Source organism: Nerophis ophidion, linkage group LG05 (assembly GCF_033978795.1).
Source record: "Nerophis ophidion isolate RoL-2023_Sa linkage group LG05, RoL_Noph_v1.0, whole genome shotgun sequence".
NCBI classification, from domain to species: Eukaryota; Metazoa; Chordata; class Actinopteri; order Syngnathiformes; family Syngnathidae; genus Nerophis; species Nerophis ophidion.
Window position 1 is genome coordinate 77,820,840 of NC_084615.1, and position 20,109 is coordinate 77,840,948.

Here is a 20,109-nt window from a genome sequence, read left to right on the forward strand (position 1 = left end):
TTTCTCATTGTTATATATCCTAGCTTTTATGCTAGCGTCCTTTGTTTGTTTTATTCTACTAGCTCTAGCATTTTTGTTATATAGCTCTTTTTGTTATTTAAATAAATTGTAAATATCTTACCTTTGCTGTGTTCAATTTCGACGCATCCTCGAGGGAATCGAACCCGGCATCACAATGCCAAACAGACGTAACAGTTACTTATATGTTGAAAGTAAAACAAATAATAATAATAATACAGATGTATCACTTAGAGTGGGGCACATTTTGGATCCCAGTTATATTTAATGGGATTTTATTTATCTTTGCACTGTGATTTCTCAGAATTAATAATGAATTAAAATCAATGGTGTCCTGCATTATTAATCTTTTATGGCTCTAATCACTAAAAACTGCATATTTCAGTTTTACTATAAAAAAAAAACTAGTTGTCGTGATGAGGTGGTGACTTGTCGAGGGTGTACCCTGCCTTCCGCCCGATTGTAGCTGAGATAGGCGCCAGCGCCCACCGCGACCCCGAAAGGGAATAAGCGGTAGGAAATGGATGGATGGCAAAAACTTTTTTTTTTTTTACGTCATATCAACCTCAAGTTTTATTAGCAGTATTGTCTGAGACCCTTTATGGTCCCCGGGAGCCCTAAAAGTACAAAAAAATAAATAAATAAAAAATCCATATATTGTGTTATTGTTTGAAAAAAAAAAATATCAAAATGGCCCCCGTTTGTTTTAATTTTTCCATGTGCGGCCCTCAGTGGAAAAAGTTTGGACCCCCCTGTCATAAATCATGCATTTCACCTAAAAAGTAGATGGCTGAGAAGACAATCCGACGAATGAACGTTTCCTGGAATCGCACCTTCCTCTTGGTTCTTCCTAGACATTATTGTTCTTCTTCCACAATAGCAACGTCACTTATTTGAGGCTTGTTTGGATTATTTTTGATGAGCCAATCAGCCAGCCAAACCTATTGAGAGGACAATGAGAGTATATTAAACACTGAAGTAACAGCAAATTGATAACTGTCAGATGAACATAGTTGTTGTATTTTTACACAGGGGTTTAAAGGTTTGTGCTTGCAGAGCTCAGTGAGTCCTTGCAGCAACGTCTGGTTGACGTATCGACTCAAGTATTCTTCAGTTTCTTCTCTGGTGGGAACTGTCAGAGCTGCAAAGAGGATTTCAGACACATTTTGACATCCAAATGCCGACAGCTGTGTGCGTTTATCTTACTGTTTGGGAACATGAATTTGATCTCTCGCTCGGCCACATGAAAGGAGTCGCTGCCGTGGAGAGCATTCTGCAGCTCAGAGGTGCCGTATTTTGCTCGAAGGCTGGGGAAACAAAAAGTTAGACTTCTTTTTTATTGTCAGTCAAATTTGAACTTTACAGTACAGATAAGAATAACATTTCATTGCAAAAGTGGGAAATTTCCTTTTTTGCTTGAACCTCTCCCCGTTCTCATCATATTTACAAGATATGAACCCACTAGAGGCAATTATATCAACCGCAACCGCATCACCAGAGTCGTCATCCACCCGCCGTCCACCCGAACCAACATTTTATCTGGACCGTACCCGCCCGTTGAAATATATCAGAGTTCACAGAGCTATATAAACCTGTTTCACAAGGTAATGAAGTCAATCGGAGGCGCTAACGTTCTCGCGCCAACCCAATAGCGTGCAGCCTGATGACAAGAAAATGGGCGTGCTGTGAAGCCATCGCCTTAGACACCTTCATCAACATGTATGAACCCACTGTTGGTCCGGTAACATGTTGTGTGCAGCTTCCACAATATAAGTACAAGATTGAACGGCATACTGGGTGATACTCAGTAATACTAATAAGACTGCGGCTTATTAATGATTCCCAGAGCCCAAAAAAAGTCTGCGGGCTATAGAGCGTTTTCCGTTCGGGCTCCAGTACTCTGGAATGCCCTCCCGGTAACAGTTCGAGATGCTACCTCAGTAGAAGCATTTAAGTCTCACCTTAAAACTCATCTGTATACTCTAGCCTTTAAATAGACCTCCTTTTTAGACCAGTTGATCTGCCGCTTCTTTTCTTTTTTCTCCTATGGATGAAGTACTGGCTGTCCAGAGTCGAGACCCAGGATGGACCGCTCATCGGGACCCAGGATGGACCGCTCGCCTGTGTATCGATTGGGGACATCTCTACGCTGCTGATCCGCCTCCGCTTGAGATGGTTTCCTGCGGACGGGACTCTCGCTGCTGTCTTGGATCCGCTTTGAACTGAACTCTCGCGGCTGTGTTGGAGCCACTATGGATTGAACTTTCACAGTATCATGTTAGACCCGCTCCACATCCATTGCTTTCGGTCCCCTAGAGGGGGGGGGGGTTGCCCACATCTTAGGTCCTCTCCAAGGTTTCTCATAGTCAGCATTGTCACTGGCGTCCCACTGGATGTGAATTCTCCCTGCCCACTGGGTGTGAGTTTTCCTTGCCCTTTTGTGGGTTCTTCCGAGGATGTTGTAGTCGTAATGATTTGTGCAGTCCTTTGAGACATTTGTGATTTGGGGCTATATAAATAAACATTGATTGATTGATTGATACAGAGTACACTGATGGTTGTGATATAAACAATTTTAACACTTAATAATATGCGCCACGCTGTGAAGCCACACAATACAAGATTGACAAACACATTTCGGGAGAACATCCTCACAGTAACATAGTCAGGAAATGTCATGAATACAAAGGATTCTGGGTATTTGTTGTGTTGCGTTTATGTTGTGTTACTGTGAGGATGTTCTCCCGAAATGTGTTTGTCGTTCTTAATTGGTGTGGCTTCAAAGCGTGGCGCATATTACTAAGAGTGTTAAAATTGTTTATATCACAACCATTAGTGTACTCTGTGTCACCCAGAATGCCTTGCAGTCGTGTGCGTGTGTCCGCGGGGGCCACACACTACATGATGCTGGACTGACAAGCAGATCATACATGTTGTAGAGGGCGACAAAGTCAATGGCTTCATAGCACGCCCTAATACTTATTATCTGGGTGACTGCCGGCAGTCGCTCAAGAGAATAATAGCGTCTCCTATTGTCTTCTTCGCTTTGTGACATGGGTCTTAAATGGCTCTTTGAACGGCAAAGAATACCGATCACAGAACCATGCATATCAAATATTTCCAAATGTTTCAACCGCCACCCGCCCGAATGTAATTAAAATCAATTTTTTCGTCATGTCAACCGCCCGACCCGCGGTTTATCCGCGGACTCCGCGGATGAGACCGCAAACCGCGCATCTCTAGAACCCACCCTAGTATGATACAAGCTTTTAAGACCACAATAAACAAATATTTTAAAGTTTTTTTTCAAAAATATGGTGAATAAAACAACGTACCGTATTTCCTTGAATTGCGGCCGGGGCGCTAATTAATTTAAAACTTCTTCTCACGCCGGTGCTTACCAAAGGCATGCGGTAAATTTAGGCCTGCGCTTATAAATTTGAGTGTGATGTAAGGATACCATCATGAAAAGCACATTCATAAAAAAACATTATTATGATCTTACCTTTACTTATAAATGAAGTCCATGTGCAGCTCCTTCTGATCAAAAGCATCGATAACTTGTTTATAGAAGTCTTCCTTATCTTTCTTCAGTTTTAAAAGTCTCTCTGTCTCGATGGAGATCTTCCTTTATTACCTCCTGCTTCCATTGAAAGTCCAGTTTAAAAAACTGTTTTATTTTAGATATGTGATCCTCCATGTTAAAAGTGCAAGCGAGAGGAAAAAATAAACGATCGCCGCCTGTTGTCACTTCTTCTGCAGCCGAGTAGTCGCAAGAAGGATCACTAGCGCCCTCTACCACCAGGAGGCGGGAGTCATTTAGTGACTCATATTTGACACACGCAGCTACGGTATATTAATAAAACAAAGCTGCTTACTGTTTTTTTTAGCATATTCAATAGCTTGGACCTTAAATCCTACTGAATAGCTCTTAATCTTCTTCCCTTTATGCGATTTCAAATGATTGAAATCAGCCTCCTCCATTTTGAAAATGCTGACAGGTGAAGAGTCACTCGTGACGTGACGAGTTTGACCCGGTAGTAATTCTAAGCAGGCGCATACTATACACCCGGCGGCGGAAATTCAAGGAAATACGGTATTTATAACATAAAATGTGCATGCAATTGTCAGCTTCAAACACTGATGACATCTATTAAACAGGACAAGAAGCAAACAATCAAACAGACAGAATTAAATTTGGCTGAGTGAGGAGAAACATTGACCACATGGCAACAGCTGCTTCCAAAGGTACGGGGGGTCGTAAACAGCCATCGCCTTTGGTTACAGAACAGTTCAAAAGAAAAGGTCGGTTCAAAAAAGAGGTTTGTAAAAAGAGTTCAAAAAAGCGTGGCCTGGAGGGAAGTCAGGCCCTGCTTCCTCTCCGCTTTGTAATTCTTGGGTCAGGACAATATTTTTCTGTTGATTACAATACATAAAAGAAACAGAACACCTTCATGTTGCTTCCCATCCTACACAGTGGCGTTTTACAAGCCTTCTTCTTGGTAAATTCAAAGGCAGGTATTTGTTTCTTTTGTGATAACTTAGATTCAATTATTCTAACACCTGTTTGAAGCAATTGAGGTGAAATAGCAGTTTTCCGCCCCAGAACTGCAATCTACTTGTAGTGGTGAGTCGGAATGGGAATTGATACGATTTTTACAATTCTGATTCTGCTTAATGATTCGATTCTGTATCCAGAATTGAATCGAGCGGCCGTGCCAGCAACTTGAGGGTTGCAGGTTCGATTCCCGCTTTTGCCATTCTAGTCACTGCCATTGTGTCCTTGGGCAAGACACTTTACCCACCTGCTCCCAGTGCCACCCACACTGGTTTAAATGTAACTTAGGTATTGGGTTTCACTATGTAAAGCACTTTGAGTCACTTGAGAAAAGCGCTATATAAATATAATTGACTTCAATGTTGGCGTCAACGCACTTTTTGTGTCTCTTTACGGCTTCCTCCCACCTCCAAAGACATGCACCTGGGGTTAGGTTGATTGGCAACACTAAATGGTCCCTAGTGTGTGAATGTGAGTGTTGTCTATCTGTGTAGGCCCTGTGATGAGGTGGCGACTTGTCCAGGGTGTACACCACCTTCTGCCCGATTTTAGCTGAGATTGGCTCCAGCACCCACCGCGACCCCAAAGGGGTTATTAGTAAATGGATGGATGGAATGGAAAAAGGGTACCCACAATTTTTTTTGCGGAAAAACTTATGCTAGGTTTTTATACTGTAAAGCAGGGGTGCCCATTACGTCGATCGCGAGCTACCAGTCGACCGCGGGGGGTGTGTCAGTCCATCTCCAGCCAGGCTTTTAAAAAAAATAGACCTAAAAATGAGTGCTCATCAATCTTCACCAAGACGTCACTTAAATGACATTCACGGTACCGGAGGGTCTTGTGAGATGACGCTGGCTGCTGCAAGATCATTATTATGAAAATATGACCGAGAGGAAGGCGAGAAACACTTTTTATTTCAACAGACTCTCGCGCCGTACCTTCCGTCAAAACTCTAAAGGCCGACTGCACATTTCCTATCTTCACAATAAAAGCCCTGCTTCATGCTGCCTGCGCTAACTAAATACAGAGTCTCGGAAAACTGGCGTGCACAAGCGATCCCTCAGAAAGCTGGCGTGCACATCACTTGTGCACGCCAGCTTTCCGAGACTCTTATTTTGTTAGCGCAGGCAGCATGAAGCAGGGCTTTTATTGTGAAGATAGGAAATGTGCAGTCGGCCTTTAGAGTTTTGACGGAAGGGACGGCGCGAAAGTCTGTTGAAATAAAAAGTGTTTCTCGCCTTCCTCTCTGTCATTTTTTCATAATAATGAACTGGCAGCAGCCAGCGTCATCTCACAAGACCCTCGGGTGCCGTGAATGTCAATCAAGCAAGCTACGGAATTTGCCGCCAATGTTTTTCTTGTAAAGTGTATGGAAGCTGGATGAATTAGATGCCAAAAACCAACCACTTTCATGTGGTATTGTACAGAAAGGACCACTTTTTTTCTCCTCCATTTGAAAATGTGGGCGTTATCATCATTACTGTCTGATTCCAATCAATGCAAGTCATCAGAATCAGGTAATACACCAACTTATATTCTTGTCTTTGTGAAAGAAAGACATCTATATGTGTTACACATGCTTGTATTATCATTAAACACATTTAACTTGTTTACAAAAATGTCTCTTTCATAAATAAATAAATATAAATGATATATATAAATGAGGTAGATCCCCTCAAGTTGGTCAATTGAAAAGTAGCTCGCCTGCAGAAAAAGTGTGGGCACCCCTGCTGTAAAGTCTTGTCACAACTTGGCTTGGACATGAATTGTTTCTTTCGCTGCAGATGAGGATCAACACGAGCGAGGCGTGGACGTGAGTACATAGTTGTTTATTATATAATATATCCAAAACAGGGAAAACAAAAACACTTGCTCAATGGCATGAAAGACAATTTAACTATAAACTTAAACAGCACGATGGCAAGACTAAAGACATGAAACAAAAGAGTGCATAAATACAAAACGTACGTGGATCAAAATGAACGGCGTGGCAAGGCATGAAGCAGATAAAGGAGGGCGTGAAGAAGGTGCAGCATGGGTAGCGTGTGTACAAGTGTGAAGATCCCAGGACGAAGACAAGAAAAAGAGTGACTTAAATGGTTCTGATCATTAGTGAAAACAGGTGTGAGGCTGAGAACAGGGATGTGACAGGTGAAAACTAATGAGTTGGCATGGAAACGAAAACAAACCAGGAAATGCCAAGACAGAACTTAAATGTCCAAAAAACTCAACATAAACTTACAGGCGTGAAAAGTCTAGGATTGTTGTGTTTTTATAGTGTTTTAATACTCTATATTGAATAACGGTACATAAATGGATTTTACCGTAAAAAATGTTACTTTAAAATGTTTGCATGAACACTGTTGGATTGAAATTATAAATCAAGCAGATGTTTAAGTATTTATCTCCATTTGAACAATAACATTGTTTTGAAATGTATGATGGTATAATATTTTGTTTTACTATTAGAGATGATTAAAGTGTAAATGGAAGTGGAGTGTTTTAAGTCTGGTCTTAAGACCCACTTTTATTCTTTGGCTTTTAACACTACGTGAGTTGTGTGGTCCGCTGCCCTCTGTGTTTTTTGTACACTTTGATTTCGTTGTTATCTTGTATCATGGGATTGTTCTATCTAGTCCTAAAATTGAACTGATTTTAATTGATTTTACCCTTTAAAATAGTTAGTTTTTATATTGTTTTTATTGGTTTTATATTTATTTATTTTTTGTTTTTATTCAGTCATTGGTGGAGCATAATATGTATATATATATATATATATATATATACACACATATTTTTTTGATTTTGATTTTTATTTTATTTATTTATTTATTTTTTACAATTGTTTTTAACATGGCTGTGCAGCACTTTGGAAACGTTATTGTTGTTTAAATGTGCTATATAAATAAAGTGGATTGGATTGGATTGAAATATATGTAAATGCACACAGTACATTTAATTTTTGTAATACATTTATTAAAAAAAGATAAGGTAGTTTATTTACACATATTTCCACCCTTTGGGGGCCACACAAATTGATGTGGTGGGCCTAATCTGGCCCCCGGGGACTTGAGTTTGACGTCTGTGCTATAGAGGCAGTCCAGCTAAGAGCTTGGCAGCTTGTTTCCCGGCCAAGTGCTTGAACCAGTGCCTAGTTTGCAACTGAACGTGACATCACATGCTACAAAGGTATCAAAATATGGCTCTGTTAGTACCGACAAACTTTGGTCAGTAAATATAAAAGTGTCTTCTTAGCAGCTTAGGTAAATACACTACACAAAAATCCGAGCATTTACGGAAGTTTGTCTAAGTAATCAAGTTAAAAATGTCTAAGTAATCAAGTTGAAAAACTTATTGGGGTGTTACCATTTAGTGGTCGATTGTACGGAATATGTACTGTACTGTGCAATCTACTACAAACCCCGTTTTCATTTGAGTTGGGAAATTGTGTTAGATGTAAATATAAACAGAACACAATGATTTGCAAATCCTTTTCAAGCCATATTCAGTTGAATATGCTACAAAGACAACATATTTGATGTTCAAACTCATAAACTTTTTTTTGTTGTTGTAAATAATCATTAACTTTAGAATTTGATGCCAGCAACACGTGACAAAGAAGTTGGGAAAGGTGGCAATAAATACTGATAAAGTTGAGCAACGCTCATCAAACACTTATATGGAACATCCCACAGGTGTGCAGGCTAATTGGGAACAGGTGGGTGCCATGATTGGGTATAAAAACAGCTTCCCAAAAAATGCTCAGTCTTTCACAAGAAAGGATGGGGCGAGGTACACCCCTTTGTCCACAACTGTGTGAGCAAATAGTCAAACAGTTTAAGAACAACCTTTCTCAAAGTGCAATTGCAAGAAATTTAGGGATTTCAACATCTACGCTCCATAATATCATCAAAAGGTTCAGAGAATCTGGAGAAATCACTCCACGTAAGCGGCATGGCCGGAAACCAACATTGAATGACCGTGACCTTCGATCCCTCAGCGGGCACTGTATTAAAAACCGACACCAATCTCTAATGGATATCACCACATGGGCTCAGGAACACTTCAGAAAACCACTGTCACTAAATACAGTTTGTCACCACATTTGTGAGTGCAAGTTAAAGCTGTACCATGCAAAGCGAAAGCCATTTATCAACAACATCCAGAAACGCCACCGGCTTCTCTGAGCCCGAGATCATCTAAGATGGACTGATGCGAAGTGGAAAAGAGTTCTTTGGTCTGACGAGTCCACATTTCACATTTGTTTTTGTAAATATTCGACATCGTGTCATCCGGACCAAAGGGGAAGCGAACCATCCAGACTGTTATCCACGCAAAGTGTAAAAGCCAGCATGTGTGATGGTATGGGGGTGCATTAGTGCCCAAGGCATGGGTAACTTACACATCTGTGAAGGCACCATTAATGCTGAAAGGTACATACATATGCTGCCATCCAAGCGCCATCTTTTCATGGACGCCCCTGCTTATTTCAGCAAGACAATGCCAAGCCACATTCAGTACGTGTTACAACAGCGTGGCTACGTAAAAAAAAAAGAGTGCGGGTACTTTCTTAGCCCGCCTGCAGTCCAGACCTGTCTCCCATGGAAAATGTGTGGCGCATTATGAAGCGTAAAATACGACAGCGGAGACCCCGGACTGTTGAAAGACTGAAGCTCTACATAAAACAAGAACGGGAAAGAATTCCACTTTCAAAGCTTCAACAATTAGTTTCCTCAGTTCACAAAAGTTTATTGAGTGTTGTTAAAAGAAAAGGTGATGTAACACAGTTGTAGATTCCTAAAGTGGCCTTAAGCTTGACGCTCCGCTTGCTGTGGAGTGAATGTGATAATAATTTAAAACATAAAACAGTCACGATGAGGGAACAAATGAATGACAAAATTAAGAGAGTTTGTTGCAGTACGAGTTAGAAAAAGTATGAATGAGGTCAAAAAACTGTCTGGCTCGATTCCACCGCACCTGACAGCCATTACCCATAACACCTTGCGTCCAAAAACCCCCTTACCACACAGATCCTTCCGCCATATATGCACTTAAAACAGTTACGTCATCAAATCATTTTGACAAATGTAATAATTACAATTAAAGTGAGCTTTATATAATTCAATCAATCAATGTTTACTTATATAGCCCTAAATCACTAGTGTCTCAAAGGGCTGCACAAACCACTACGACATCCTCGGTAGGCCCACATAAGGGCAAGGAAAACTCACACCAAGTGGGACATCGGTGACAATGATGACTATGAGAACCTTGGAGAGGAGGAAAGCAATGGATGTCGAGCGGGTCTAACATGATACTGTGAAAGTTCAATCCATAATGGATCCAACACAGTCGCCAGAGTCCAGTCCAAAGCGGATCTAACACAGCAGCGAGAGTCCCGTTCACAGTGGAGCCAGCAGGAAACCATCCCAAGCGGAGGCGGATCAGCAGCGCAGAGATGTCCCCAGCCGATACACAGGCAAGCAGTACATGGCCACCGGATCGGACCGGACCCCCTCCACAAGGGAGAGTGGGACATAGGAGAAAAAGAAAAGAAGCGGCAGATCAACTGGTCTAAAAAGGGAGTCTATTTAAAGGCTAGAGTAAACAAATGAGTTTTAAGATGAGACTTAAATGCTTCTACTGAGGTAGCATCTCGAACTGTTACCGGGAGGGCATTCCAGAGTACTGGAGCCCGAACGAAAAACGCTCTTTAGCCCGCAGACTTCTTTTGGGCTTTGGGAATCACTAACCAGCCGGAGTCCTTTGAACGCAGATTTTTTGCCGGGACATATGGTACAATACAATCGGCAAGATAGGCTGGAGCTAGACCGTGTAGTATTTTATACGTAAGTAGTAAAACCTTAAAGTCACAAATAATTACTCTAAGCATTCAATATGTCAATTTTCTTATCTTGCAAATAAAGTAAATAGTCCAATTTTGACTGAATAAACATAAAGCACCTTCCATAAAATGTAGATTAATTTAAACAGCATTTGGGCTCCTACAACAGTGGTGAACATGCCCTTTCCCAACTACTTTGTCACGTGTTGCAGCCATGAAATTTTAAGTTAATTATTATTTGCAAAAAAATAAATTAAGTTCATGAGTTTGAACATCAAATATGTTGTCTTTGTAGCATATTCAACTGAATATGGGTTGAAAAGGATTTGCAAATCGTTGTATTCTGTTTATATTTACATCTAACAATTTCCCAAACCTTTCCTGTCAGACCTCCACCCCCCTTCAAAAGGACACTCACCATTCTGGATGACTTTCTGGGGCCTTGAGAGGTCCTATGATGGACTTCCAAAGGGTTATAGCGTTGTCCCGCGCCAGAGTCAAGGCCATGATGGGACCAGAGCTCATGTAAGCAGTCAGTCTGTCGAAGGTGAGTTTTCCGTGCTGGTCTATGTAGAAATCACTGCACTGTTCTGGGCTCAGCTGAAGCTTCCTCTTCTGCCACAGGGAGGAATGATTGCACACTTTAGTTCAGGACCCGGGACACAAAAAAATGCAGCTTTTGTTTGAGGCACATGCACATACAGACCACTTATGGTGGTCCAGCACCTGCACCTTTGCTCTATGGGAGAGAATAACCCTTTCTGCTGGAGTCAAATTTGAAGAAAAAAAAAATTCTTTTTAAAGGTGCCGTAAGTAATAATTGGGCCAGAAATTTTATTGCCAAATTCTGTAGTCCCCTCCCCCTCATCCTAACTGCGGTAAGTGGTATATTATTGGGAACATTGTGAAAAATAAGACGTTTTGATTTTAATCACAAATCACTGTGAAAAAAGTAAAAAATATATGAGTTAATAAAAAAATTTAAAACAATTTGTGAGTCAACCGCATTCCTTTTTTTTTTTTTTTTAAGTGAGTGTCATAACCACTGGGCTGTCTATTCTGAAGTGTTCAAGTAGGATGAAAGGTGGGTCTTGAGTAGCTGGGTTGGTAGAGCAGCCGTGCCAGCAACTTGAGGGTTCCGGGTTTGATCCCCGCTTCTGCTAAACATAGTCACTGCCGCTGTGTCCTTGGGCAAAGCACATTACCCGCCTGCTCCCAGTGCCACCCACACTGGTTTGAAAAATGCAACTTGGATATTGGGTTTCACTATGTAAAGCAGAGGTCCCCAACCACCGGGCCGCAGAAGAATTTTTTTATAAATTAAAAAAAAATAAAAATAATAATAATAATATTTTTTTTTTTTTTTTTTATTAAATCAACATAAAAAACACAATATACACTTACAATTAGTGCACCAACCACAAAAACCTCCCTTTTCCATGACAAAAACGTCCCTTTTTCATGACAAAGGAACCCCACCACCCACCCCCCGGGCCGCTGATACAAAAAGGTTGGGGACCACTGATGTAAAGCACTTTGAGTCACTAGAGAAAAGCGCTATATAAATATAATTTACTTCATAAATATATTTTTTATATATTTTTGTGTGCGTGTGTCTACTAATAGTGTGATGCTGCCTATTCTGAAACTGTCAGAAAATAGTTGAAAAATGTGTGTATTATACACATTTGTATTCAGTTTGTATCAGTTACCATATAAGTGGAAAATACCCTGCTGGCCTGCTGGGATTTTTAAGAATTATTTCCATCCATCCATTCATTTTCTACCGCTTGTCCCTTTTGGGATCGCTGGAGCCTATCTTAGCTGCATTTAGACGGAAAGCGGTGTACACCCCGGACAAGTTGCCACCTCATCACAGGGCCAACACAGATAGACAGACAACATTCACACAATAGTGGCAATTTAGTGTTGCCAATCAACCTATCCCCAGGTGCATGTCTTTGGAAGTGGGAGGAAGCCGGAGTACCCGGAGGGAACATGCAAACTCCACACAGAAAGATCCCGAGCCCGGGATTGAACCAAGGACTACTCAGGACCTTTGTACTGTGAGGCAGACGCACTAACACCGTGCTGCCCTTAATAATTATTTATACTTTAGAATTTTTTTATTGACATCCAGCATCAGACATTCCTATCCATTACATATTTGCCTACATCATAAGTCTATAGTCTGCCCTAAATGTCAAAATATTTTTCTTTGTTTATGTCCCAAAAATGCCATCTCCCCCCCCCCAAAAAAAACAGAAAAACTGCAAACAAACAAAAACAGAACAAACCAAAGTAATAATAATATTGACAAATAAATACATTGAAATAATAATAATAAACAGATAGTAAATAATAATCTGCGATGAGGTGGCGACTTGTCCAGGGTGTACCCCGCCTTCCGCCCGATTGTAGCTGAGATAGGCGCCAGCGACCACCGCGACCCCAAAAGGGAATAAGCGGTAGAAAATGGATGGATAGTAAATAAATAAATAGAAAAAAATTATAGGTATATAGGGAGTAATCTTTTTTGTTTAATTTACAATAGTGAAGTTAATTATATTTATGTAGCGCTTTTCTCTAGTGACTCAAAGCGCTTTTACATAGTGAAACCCAATATCTAACTTAGATATTGTGGGTGGCACTGGGAGCAGGTGGGTAAAGTGTCTTGCCCAAGGACACAACGGCAGTGACTAGGATGGCGGAAACGGGGATCGAACCTGGAACCCTCAAGTTGCTGGCACGGCTGCTCTACCAACCGAGCCATACCGCCCCAATGACTAATTCAACAAAATAAAATCAGACTTATGGGCATAATTGACAGCATAATTGACCCAGTTTTCCCAGTATGAAGTCCATTTCTTTAATTGATCATTAATGAATTGGAGAAATTTCCAATAAATTATTAAGTCATTTTTTTAATCAAAAATAGCTTTATGAATATTTTTTGCAATTAGTGTTCTTGACAACCCCTCCTCCCCCCTTGCCTACTTTGTGTGAACCCACGTTTAGATGGATAGTACTTTATTGATTCCTTCAGGAGACTTTGTTTTGATTTTGTTTGCGGTTTGGTTAGTAGGTTGTGAGGGCCCCCCTTTACACTATAGCTAGACACACACACACACACACACACACACACACACACACAAGTCTTGCCTACTTTGTGTGGACCCACATTAGATACATAATACTTTGATTCCTTCAGGAAATTTTATTTTGATTTTGTTTGAGGTTTGGTTAATAGGTTGTGAGGGCCCCCCTTTCCACTATAGCTAGAAACACACACACACAGACACACACACACACTCTTTTTGTGCACGTACTTACTAATGAACTCTATTTGGAAAATAAAAAAACATACAGATAATGAAAAAATATTACGTAATATAGGAGGAAATAAAGAGTAATCTTGCAATAATACTAATTTGAAAGAGTGCCATTAAAGCAGTGGTTCTCAAATGGGGGTACATGTACCCCTGGGGGTACTTGAAGGTATGCCAAGGGGTACGTGACATTTTTTTTAAAATAGCAGCAATTTAAAAATCCTTTATAAATATATTTATTGAATAATACTTGAATGTGAGTTCATAAAGTGTGAAAAGAAATGCAACAATGCAATATTCAGTGTTGACAGCTAGATTTTTTGTGGACATGTTCCATAAATATTGATGTTAAAGATTTCTATTTTTGTGAAGAAATGTTTAGAAGTAAGTTGATGAATCCAGATGGATCTCTATTACAATCCCCAAAGAGGGCACTTTAAGTTGATGATTACTTCTATGTGGAGAAATCTTTATTTATAAGAATCACTTGTTTATTTTTCAAACACATTTTCAGTTATTTTTATATCTTTTTTTTCCCAAATAGTTGAAGACCACTACAAATGAGCAATATTTTGCACTGTTATACAATTTAATAAATCAGAAACTGATGACATAGTGCTGTATTTTACTTCTTTATCTCTTTTTTTCAACCAAAAATGCTTTGCTCTGATTAGGGGGTACTTGAATTAAAAAACATGTTCACATGGGGTACATCACTGAATAAAAGTTGAGAACCACTATTACATGATTACTATTAAAGTCCTGGACGTTATTTATCCAACAGTCCAAAAAAACCAAAACACTTTCCACTAACCTGCAGGATCGTGAAGCCCGACGTCAAGATGATGTCCTCAATCTCCTGACTTTTGTGGACAGCGTCTGGTTTAATGATGGCCAAAGTCCTCTCCACATAAATACGAGTAAATTCACTCGTGTTTATTTCGTCCACCTTCGGCTCTTCCATTCTTGTACAATTCTTATTCAGCTGTTTTCACCCATGACGGCACATGTCGCTAAACAAGACGGGTACTTTATGACGTCATAAAGAAGTACTAACCTGCGTGGACGTGATGACGTCACAAGCTACGGACTGTGCTGAGTTGAAAGTGAATATATTTTGTAAGAAGCCCGGTCCTGGAAAAAAAATATATAACTGGAAAAAATATCCCATGGTGAGTCTTAATTATGAGATGGAAAGTCGAAATGATGTGACATAAATTGTGACATAATATGTCATAATCAGAGATATTAAAAAAAAATCTAATTTATGAGATAAAAAGTCATAATTTTTAGATAGAATGTCGATATTATGTGAAAAGAAAGTCCAATTTTGTTTCTCAAAGTGCAATTGCAAAAAATGTTGGGATTTCAACATCTACGCTCCATAATATCAGTAAAAGGTTCAGAGAATCTGGAGAAATCACTCCACATAAGCGGCATGGCCGGAAACCAACATTGAATGACCGTGACCTCCGATCCCTCAGACGGCACTGTATAAAAAACCGATATCAATCTCTAAAGGATATCACCACATGGGCTCAGGAACACTTCAGAAAAAACACTGTCACTAAATACAGTTGGTTGCTACATTTTTATTACCACATTTTGATGTGGTAATAAAAAAAAAAATATTTACTTTAAAACACATGGTCACTTGCACCAATTGTTTTCCCTCACACTGAGTCAAGCATAAAACCTTTGATTGACATGTTTGCATTTGACACTGGGAGCCAGCAAGTTCAACTGATATAAAAAGTAGTTCCTAAGACGGAGCTCTTGTACTTAAAACACCATCCATTTTCTACCGCTTGTCGCTTTGGGGTCACTGGAGCCTATCTCAGCTGCATTCAGGCGGAAGTCGGGGTACACCTTGGACAAGTCGCCACCTCATCAATGAGCCGACACAGATAGACAGACAACATTCACACACTAGGACCCATTTAGTGTTGCCAATCAACCTATCCCCAGGTGCATGTTTTTGGAGGTGGGAGGAAGCCGGAGTACCCGGAGGGAACCAATGCAGAAAGACCCCGAGCCCGTGATTGAACCCAAGACTACTCAGGACCTTCGTGTTGTGAGGGAGATGCACAAACCTCTCTTCGACCGTGCTGCCCTACTTAAAACACTTTTTTCGCAAATCAACATCTCCCGTTGAAATGAATTGAAATCAGTTTTATTGGTGCTTGCTCCCCCAAAACAGGACAGTTTTGACACGTAAGAAGCCTTTTCAAAATAAAATGGAACTTTTAGAAGAGAAATATTGTATAAAAACAAAACAGTGCTAATAATGTACAGCATTTACCTTGGAGAGTGGACTTCCAGCTGCTTCTCCATCAAACGCAGCGTCAGTAGCTTTTCAATATTTTCATGGATAAATGTCCGCGGTTTAATAAGGTGACCATTTTTGCCAGGCGTTACTCATTCTGACTAGGAGTGATATTCTACCTTTAGTCCAGTTCAGGAACTCCATGACATATTTGAGGCTTGTTTGGATTGTGTGTGATGAGCCAGTCAGCTAGCCAAAGCTGTTGAGAAGCACACCATGCAGGCTCTTCATAACAACACCTTTCCTGATGAATGTGTGATGTATTGAGTGGAGGACTTACACAGGGTTCGAGCGGCTTGTGTTTGCAGAGTTCAGTGAGTCCCCGCAGCAACGTTTGCTTGACATGCCGACTCAGGTACTCTTCAGTGGTTTCTCTCGAGGGAATGCGCTGGAAGACGGCTGCAGCACAGTGAACAAGTTGCTTCGGTGCATGTTGTGTTGAAATACACACTTTTTCTTACCGTTTGGGAACATAAATTTGATCTCCCGCTCGGCGGCGTGAGAGGAGTCGCTGCCATGGAGAGCGTTCTGCAGCTCAGATGTGGCGTACTTGGCTCGAAGGCTGCGGCGACAAAGATTGGAAAGTATCATAACACGCTTTCCACTCAGGGCTGCACATTGAAAAATTAAAGCATCCATCCATTCATTTTCTGCCGATTGTTCCTTTCGGGGTGGCTGGGGGTCTCTGGGGCCTATCTCAGCTACAATCGGGCGGAAGGTGGGGTGCAATCTGGACAAGTCGCCACCTCATCGCAGGGCCAACACAGATAAACAGACAACATTCACACACTAGGGACCATTTAGTGTTGCCAATCAACCTATCCCCAGGTGCATGTCTTTGGAGGTGGGAGGAAGCCGGAGTACCCGGAGGGAACCCAAGCAGTCACGGGGAGAACATGCAAACTCCACACAGAAAGATCCCGAGCCTGGATTTGAACCCAGGACTGCAGGACCTTCGTATTGTGAGGCAGACGCATTAACCCCTCCTCCACCGTGCTTCCCTAAATAAAGGTTTATGCCGGAGGTATTTTGATATTTTTTTATTTTCAAAACCAATTCAATAATATGATATATACATTTATTTGAATCTTTAGGGCTCCCCTCAACTTTGGTCTCAGGGATACATCATAGAAATGTTCAAAATAAGTCATTTTATATACAGTATTTAGTCAGCCAGCGATTGTGCAAGTTCTCCCACTTAAAATGATGACAGAGGTCTGTAATTTTCATCATAGGTACACTTCAACTGTGAGAGACAGAATGTGAAAAAAAATCCAGGAATTCACATTGTAGGAATTTTAAAGAATTTATTTGTATTTGGTCACTTCAAACAAGGAAGATCTCTGACTCTCACAGACCTGTAACTTCTTCTTTAAGAAGGTCTTCTGTCCTCCACTCGTTACCTGTATTAACGGAACTTGTTTGAACTCACTATCTGTATAAAAGACACCTGTCCACAGCCTCTAACAGTCAGACTCCAAACTCCACTATGGCCAAGACCAAAGAGCTGTCGAAGGACACCAGGAAAAGAATTGTAGACCTGGACCAGACTGGGAAGAGTGAATCTACAATAGGCAAGCAGCTTCGTGTGAAAAAATCAACTGTGGGAGCAATCATCAGAAAATGGAAGACATACAAGACCACTGATAATCTTCCTCGATCTGGGGCTCCATGCAAGATCTCACCCCGTGGGGTCAAAATGATCATTAGAACGGTGAGCAAAAATCCCAGAACCACACGGGGGGACCTGGTGAATGACCTGCAGAGAGCTGGGACCCAAGTAACAAAGGTTACCATCAGTAACACACTATGCCGACAGGGAATCAAATCCTGCAGTGCCAGACGTGTCCCCCTGCTTAAGCCAGTGCATGTCCAGGCCCGTCTGAAGTTTGCCAGAGAGCACATGGGAGAATGTCATGTGGTCAGATGAAACCAAAATAGAACGTTTTGGTATAAACTCAACTGGTCGTGTTTGGAGGAAGAAGAATAGTGAGTTGCATCCCAAGAACACCACACCTACTGTGAAGCATGGGGGTGGAAACATCATGCTTTGGGGCTGTTTTTCTGCTATGATTGATCCGTGTTAAGGAAAGAATGAATGGGGCCATGTATCGTGAGATTTTGAGCCAAAACCTCCTTCCATCAGTGAGAGCTTTGAATGGTTGACCAAATACTTATTTTCCACCATAATTTACAAATAATTTCTTTAAAATTCCTACAATGTGAATTCCTGGAATTTTTTTTTCACATTCTGTCTCTCACAGTTGAAGTGTACCTATGATGAAAATTACAGACCTCTGTCATCTTCTTAAGTGGGACAACTTGCACAATCGGTGGCTGACTAAATACTTTTTTGCCCCACTGTATATACACACATACGTGTATATATATATACATACATACACACATACATATATGTATACACACATATATATATATATATATATATATATATATATATATATATATATATATGTGTGTGTGTATATACATACATATATGTGTGTGTTTGTGTATACATTTATACACACACATATATATATATATATATACACATACCAACATATATACATACATACATACACATATATATATATATATACACATATATATATATACATTCTTATATACACATATATACATTTAACATATATATATATATATATATATACATACATTTATATAAATATATATACACGCATATATATACACATATATCCACGTATATACATACATTTATATACATATATAAATATATACACACTCATATATTTATACATACATAAATACACGACGATAGCTTTTAAGAAAAAAACTTTTTCTTGTTACATTTCATTTGCTCGCTTTTTTATTCCACTTTTTTATATGTTTTTTTAAAATAGTATTTTTACAAGGTGATGTTAAATATTTGTTGCAAGCCGCAAATGGCCCTCAGGCCACACTTTGGACACCACCGCTCACAGTTGAAAAATAAATAAGTACAAATGTCTCACCATTCTGGATGAGATTGTGCATCTTTCGAAGGTCCTATGATGGACTTCCAGTGGGAGACGGCGTTGTGGCGGCCCAGACTCAATGCCATGATAGGACCAGAACTCATGTAAGCAGTCAGTCTGGGGAAGGTGACTTTTCCATAATGTTCAGCATAGAAGTCACTAGACTGTTCTGGAGTCAGCTGCACTGTGCGCTTCTGCAACAAAAATGAATAGTTAGGACATTTTAAACTACTTCATCACATGTAAGACAATGAGAAAGCACAAGGTACAAAAAACAAACCTGGAGGATAATGAAGCCTTTTTTCTGAATTATATCCTCAATCTCCTCACTTCTGTGGATTGCATCTGGCTTAATGAGAGCCAAAGTTCTTTCCACGTAAATACGAGGACATGACGTGGGTTCCATCTTCCACTAAATGATGAATACACCGCAGCTGGGTTTTCAGCGATCCGAGACTGGCTCGTTGGGTTGCTAGGATACCACAAACATTGCACATCCCTAGAATAAACAGCCTGAATCACAGTCAGCAAGGTTGATAAACATAGCAAATGTTTGAAATGCTCTGTTAAATTTTAAAAAAAGTAAAATAAAAGTAAATTAAGTGTGTAACCTAAATGGATATTCCCTAAAAGGCAAGTTCTCCAGAGACGACACTGCCATCTAGAGGACAGGAGCGATAACTTGTTACAAGTCACACACATGGGTGTCAAACTCTGGCCTGCGGGCCAAATTTGGCCCACCGTGTAATTTAATTTGGCCCTTGAGGCAATATCAAATTAACATTAGAGCTGGCCCGCCAATACTCATACTTACCAACCCACACGATTTTCCCGGGAGACTCCCGAATTTCAGTGCCTTTGCCGAAAATCACCCGGGGCAACCATTCTCCCAAATTTCTCTCGATTTCCACCCAAACATCATTGGGGACGTGCCTTAAAGGCACTGCATTCAACGTCCTCTACAAACTGTCGTCCCGTCCGCTTTTTCTCCATACAAACATTGTGTCGGCCCAGTCACATACTATATGCGGACTTTA

General features: G+C 40.4%; 2 protein-coding genes across 3 annotated transcripts; both read right to left on the reverse strand.

Moving 5' to 3' along the window:
* Nucleotides 1–576: 576 nt before the first annotated feature.
* On the reverse strand, nucleotides 577–15,774 carry nme5 (NME/NM23 family member 5). The gene is made up of 5 exons (XM_061902084.1): nucleotides 14,565–15,774; nucleotides 10,840–11,036; nucleotides 1,225–1,325; nucleotides 1,047–1,159; nucleotides 577–959 (listed from the first exon to the last, which is right to left on the reverse strand). The coding sequence occupies exons 1-5, from the start codon at nucleotides 14,712–14,714 to the stop codon at nucleotides 876–878; spliced, it is 645 nt and encodes a 214-aa protein (XP_061758068.1). The 5' UTR covers nucleotides 14,715–15,774; the 3' UTR covers nucleotides 577–875.
* A 133-nt stretch (nucleotides 15,775–15,907) lies between these two features.
* LOC133553634 (nucleoside diphosphate kinase homolog 5-like) lies at nucleotides 15,908–19,859 on the reverse strand. Of its 2 annotated transcripts, XM_061902086.1 has the most exons (6): nucleotides 19,353–19,859; nucleotides 19,070–19,266; nucleotides 16,538–16,638; nucleotides 16,357–16,475; nucleotides 16,196–16,275; nucleotides 15,908–16,102 (listed from the first exon to the last, which is right to left on the reverse strand). In XM_061902086.1, the coding sequence occupies exons 1-5, from the start codon at nucleotides 19,476–19,478 to the stop codon at nucleotides 16,198–16,200; spliced, it is 621 nt and encodes a 206-aa protein (XP_061758070.1). In that variant the 5' UTR covers nucleotides 19,479–19,859; the 3' UTR covers nucleotides 15,908–16,102; nucleotides 16,196–16,197. The 2 variants fall into 2 exon arrangements, with proteins under 2 accessions (XP_061758070.1, XP_061758069.1); XM_061902085.1 differs by having other exon boundaries at nucleotides 15,908–16,275; nucleotides 19,353–19,857.
* Nucleotides 19,860–20,109: the final 250 nt, after the last annotated feature.